The 5,721-nt window shown below is 42.4% G+C and overlaps 1 protein-coding gene across 1 annotated transcript; it reads left to right on the top strand.

The window, feature by feature from the left end:
* On the top strand, positions 4,672-5,721 carry LOC109130912 (uncharacterized mitochondrial protein AtMg00810-like). The gene has a single exon (XM_019241004.1). The coding sequence runs from the start codon at positions 4,672-4,674 to the stop codon at positions 5,719-5,721; it is 1,050 nt and encodes a 349-aa protein (XP_019096549.1).

Below are 5,721 nucleotides of genomic sequence, written 5' to 3'. Positions count from 1 at the left end.
TCAGCCCTAGACAATACCCTGGTTGAGCTACTCCTCCTCAAATGCTCAGTTGGTGTTGGGGATGAGTTTCCACTTCTAAGCTCAGCAATCTCTTTCTTCATTCCCTTGATGGACTTGGACATCTTCACCACCTTCTTCTTCAGCTTTTCAACAGTCTTCCCATGCCACTTGTTCCACTTTCGGAGAAGTGTCACCCTCTTGGCTGTCTCTCTCGCACCTCTGCTGTCTCTTGGCTGAGGTTCATAGTCTTCAAAATAGAACTGCTCCTCTCCATCTGCCATATCAACATCTTCAGCTTGCTCTTCAGCATAAGGGGTTGTCCCATCAAATAATAGCTCAGCTGCTGGCCAAAAATCAATGTTAAGCCCTTCACTTATAGTTGTTGCTTCTGGATTTGGTAGAACAAACTGAGACTTCCCCATTGTTGGGTTATCAAAGTTGAACAAGTATCTCCCATGATGCTTCTCCTTGGCTAGAATGAGAGTAGAGGTGAGGTATGGGATGTCAATCCACCTTGGCTTGGACTTCTCACCTCTCAATGGAACATTAGCAGCCACAAGGATTGGAGTGATGATGCCTCCAATGGTTAGGACTCCAGTTGAGCCTCTCTTGTATAGCTTGCTAACCCAGCTTCTGTAGCATGTTAATTGGTAAACCAGGAACATGGCAAGGTGTGTTGGAACACTACTCCTAAGAATGATGGTTCCATCTCTTGCTGTTGTGATGATGCTATATAGTGCTATATCTATCAGCTTGAGCTCTCCCTCATTCACATTACCAGTCTCCTTCCAAGAAAAAAGAGTGTTTGCCAAAGCCTTGTGGAAGTACCTAGGACTGAGCTTCTGATTTTGGAACTCTTGGTGCTGGATGAGGAATATGGTTTGTCTTCTCCAATAGTTTGCCATACAGATTGAAGTTCTTCTTTTGGGATGACAATGTTGGCATCAGTTCCCATATCAAACCCAAAAAGCTCGGCAATCTTCATCATAGAGAGCTCATCATTCCTGCCTTTGATGGAGAAGGTGATGTAGCCTAGCTCTTCATCTTGTTCCATTTGGTCTTCATAGCCATGCATTTGGAGAGGGGCTAAGAACTCACAACTCATCTCTTTGTAACACTCCATGTGCATCCCCATGAACTTGGTTATATTGCACTTGTCAAAAAGAAACTCCACATCATCAGCTATACCAAGTTCCACCATGGTCTCCTTATGTGGATATCTTGTTCCTTGGAACTTCATGCTCATGAAGGCATCATAGAGCTGGGTTGTAGTCAGCTTTCCAGAATCTTCTTCTTCTACCCCCTCCTCATCACTCTCTTCTTGTTGTGGCTCCTCAGCTTGTGGTGGCTCCTCAGCTGGCCTTTTTCCTCTTGAAATGTTGCTCCTATGCTCAGAAAAATCGAACACCAACTCGCCCTCACTCTCAGTCATGACCCAATCTTCTTCCTCAGGTTGATTCTGCCGTGTTCTCCTACTCGATGAGCCACTCGACCGTGTGCGTGGTCGAGTGGCTGGTCGAGTGCTTTCTTCAGTTTCTCTTGGAACATATGGCACCTTTTGGAACTTAGGAAAGCTGGCAGCTACAAGCTTAGCAGCTTCTCGGCGAGCAGCAACTCGTTCTTGTGTTTCACCCCTCTTGGAAGCCATTTTAAAAGAAACTTGGAAGAATAAACTCAAAGCTCAAAGTTAATAGGTTAGTAACCCAAAAATAGAAAGAACTGAGCCTTAAGCTTCTAAGAGAGATTTCTAGCAAGAATTTGAAGTGTTTATGCAAATGGGAGAGTGTGAAGAGCTTATGCTCGAGTTCATGTGCTTATAAAGAGATGGAGGGGACAAAGAGACAAGGGTTGGAGCGTGTATACCATTCAAATTCAAAATTTGAATCTTCGACTCACTTTGGCACATGCTCGACCCCACCACTCGACCCCACTTGGTCGAGTGCTTGTCCAAATTCGAAATTCAAACTTCTTCTCCCACCAAATCGATCGAGCAAGCCATGGAGTGAATTGAGTGGGCTTGGGCTCGATCAGCACTTGATCGTGTGCTCCTTAATGGGCTTGGTCGAGTGGCATTTGAAAGCCTTCTCCACAAGTCCAAAACCTCTTAAGTCCACTTGTAAACCCATGTAAAAGCCTGCCCAACACAAACATAAAAGAAAAACATCAAAAACACAAGGAAATTAAACTTATATACAAAGATACCTTAGGGACTTCCTCCCTAGTGAGCTTGTGTATAGTCACTAAGCTTGACTTTTGGTGCCTTTTCAGGCTTGGTTTGGAGACCAGAGAGGTGATGAGGTCCCCCCTGGTTCAAATTGATTAACATGAACCTTGTTCTTGGTCAAAACTGTCATAACACCTGAATCTTGCTTATTCTTTATCTTGATCCTTGGCCTTGCTTTCATCAAACTTCTTTGTGGTTTCCATCTGACCAGTGTCTTGGTTAAGCAACAGCTGCTGCATCAATGTTCTTAAGTCAGGTTCCTGGGCTTGGGTGGTCTGAAACCCAGGTGGGAGACACATTTGACCCTGGTAACCTTGGTTCTGTTCTTTAGGCACATAATTGTGTTGCTGTTGTGCTTGTTGTGGTGGATAGACAGATTGTTTGGCTTGAATTGGTTGTAGGGCTTGAAACCACCTTGGTTCTGCACATAACACAGCTCAGCTACTTCATTCCCCCATCTTGAATTGTTGTATCTTCCTCACCAAAAAAGTGAATGTTCTTCTGTTGACTAAGCAGAATCTTGTCTAACTTGTCATTAACAATCTTTAAGTCTTTCTTATACTTCTCATCTGGTGCAGAATCAACAAACCTTACTTTTCTATCATAGTCCTCATTGTAGTTCCCATCAGATTGAGCCAAGTTCTCCACTAGTTCCTAGCCTTCATCTACATGCTTGTTGAGGAAGTTTCCATTTCATGTTGTGTCTAACAACATCCTTATCTTGGGCAGAACTCCTCTGTACAGTGTGTTGAGCAGTGACTCATTACTGAACCCATGGTGTGGACACTGTGTTTGGTAGCCACTGAACCTCTCCCAGGCCTCACAAAAAGGTCTCATTGTTCTTTTATGCAAAGTCTGAAATGTCATTCTTCAATCTGGCTGTTCTGGCATTTGAGAATTTAGCCAAGAAAGCCTTCTTACATCCATCCCATGTAGTTATAACACCTATTGGAAGTGTCTTCTCCCATATATGAGCTTTGTCTCCTAGAGAGAATGGAAACAACCTGAGCTTGAAGCTATCCTCACTCACACCATTGATCTTTGTGAGGCCACAAAGCCTGTCAAATTCATCTAGATGATCCAAAGGATCCTCTATTGGCAATCCATGGAATTTATTGGACTGTATCATAGTGATTAGCCCACTTTTAATTTCGAGATTTTTGTTAGCAACTGCAGGAGGTACTATGCCAACTCTCTGTGTATGTGTATTGGGAGCATCTCCTGCTCCAATCTGCCTTGGCCTTTGATTCTGGTGCATTGGTGGATCCATCAACAATTGTTCTTCCTGTAGGCGGTTTATATGCTCAATGTACTTCTCTAGGTTCTGGCTTCCTTTAGATCTTGTCTGCATCAACCAACTCGATCACCTGCTCGGATTGACACACGATCGAGCGCTGGCTCGAGCTACTGGTCGACTGACTGAAACTCGGTGTTGGTACCCGATCACTGGGTTGAAAGGCACATGATCGAGTGCTTGCTCGAGTGGATATCTGAAACTCAAAACAACCAACCAAAACAAGAATTTAACAGTGATGAACAATTAGTAACAAAACTTAATCTTGAATCTTTGTTAATCTCAAATGACACAAATAAACACACTAATGGTAACGACGCCAATTGAAACAAGAACTTTTTCAAGTATCTACTTAGGAATGAATGTATGCAAACATGCAATCAGGGACATAAGCAGAGATGATAAGAATGGGATGCAGGGTGTTTCAATACCCTTATGTAGTTGTAGCATAAAGGATGTCAATCCATAAAGTGTGTGATGCATGCAATCAAGATATAGACAGAGACTCAAGTCAAGCTAAATATGAAAATGGTTTTGATACTAACAATCCTAATGACAGAAATGTAAATGCAGAAAGTAAAATAATGCTGAATGTAAATTAGACAAGAGCAAGAACTAAACCAAACTATAAAGATGCAGAAAGTAAACTAAATGAAACAGAAATGAAACAGAAAGTAAATAAAAGAACCTGAAGGTGGTCGAGTGGTCTGGTCGATTTGAACAGTACGAATAAAAGATGCAATCTTGACAACTTTAAACAGAACAGAATGCAATGAAACAAGATAAGATGCAGTAATAAACAATCAGATAACAAAGTAGGCTTCCAGAGATGGATTCATGGGCTGGTGTTCAGGCTGTGGCTATCTAAACTGGTTAACAAACCTCAATCAAACATGAGCTATCTCAAGACAATGATCTTAATGACTCACTAATCCACTCTGATGACAGAAATTATCAAGTTTAAGTAGCATCCTAACCCAACTCTCATTGGTGAAACCAAACTAAACAGGCATTAAGGACCAGACCAGTACTTGTCAAAAATCATCTTATACAACCAATCTCTTGGGATAAGCATGATAATCTCCAGTATTAACTTTATCTAACACATTTAGTGTGGCATATTTGCCCCCCCGGGAAGGTTGCTCTCGACACAATGTGGGTTTACAAAATCAAGTATCACTCTAACGGGAGTAACGAACGATATAAGGCAAGACTTGTGGTGTTGGGAAATCGACAAGTTGCTGGTCAGGATTTTGCCAAAACTTTTGCACCGGTTGTCAAAATGACAACGGTTCGCGCCTTGTTACGCATTGTGATGGCAAAAAATTGGGAAGTGCATCAAATGGATGTGCACAACGCTTTCCTTCATGGTGATCTCCGTGAAAAGGTGTATATCAAGCTTCTGCAAGGTTTTACATATTCAGCTCCGAATAAAGTGCTTCGCTTACACAAATCTCTTTACGGTTTGCGGCAAGCACCACGATGTTGGTATGAAAAGCTATCTATGGCTCTCACTAAGGCCGGTTTTGTTCAGTCCTATTCTGACTACTCTTATTTTACTTACTCACGTGGAAGTGTAAAGATTCAAGTTTTAGTTTACGTTGATTATCTCGTTGTTTGTGGTAATGATGGTGAGGCCATTCGCAAGTTTAAGAGATATCTCGGGGAGTGTTTCCGTACGAAAGATTTGGGAAAACTTAAATATTTTCTCGGCATTGAGATTGCCCGTAATGAAGAAGGTTTTCTGTTGACACAAAGAAAATATGCTTCGGATATTGTCAATGAAACAGGGTTGCTGGATTCACGGCCCACTACTACACCAATGGAGCAAAACCATCACTTAGCTACGGATAGTAGTCCTTACATTCCGGAGCCCGCATCGTATCGAAGACTCGTTGGTCGTCTCATTTATCTTGCCAATACTCAACCTGATCTTTCTTATTCTGTTCACATCTTGTCCCAATTCATGCAGAAGCCGACAGAGAGGCACATGGATGTTGTATCCTATCTTAAAGGAACAGCTGCGAAAGGTATTTTACTTAGTTCTCGTGCAGACTTGCAACTCTCGGTTTATTGCGATGCCGATTGGGGGACTTGTCCGCTATCTTGTCGTTCTTTAACTGCATATGTTGCTTTGCTTGGTGGGTCTCCTATCTCTTGGAAGACTAAGAAACAAAAGGTGGTGTCGCATGTCGTCTTGTGA

The sequence above is a fragment of the Camelina sativa genome, chromosome 19 (assembly GCF_000633955.1).
Source record: "Camelina sativa cultivar DH55 chromosome 19, Cs, whole genome shotgun sequence".
Classification (NCBI taxonomy): Eukaryota; Viridiplantae; Streptophyta; class Magnoliopsida; order Brassicales; family Brassicaceae; genus Camelina; species Camelina sativa.
The sequence above is the reverse complement of the archived record's forward strand: the minus strand, read 5'-3'. Positions and strand labels throughout refer to the sequence as shown.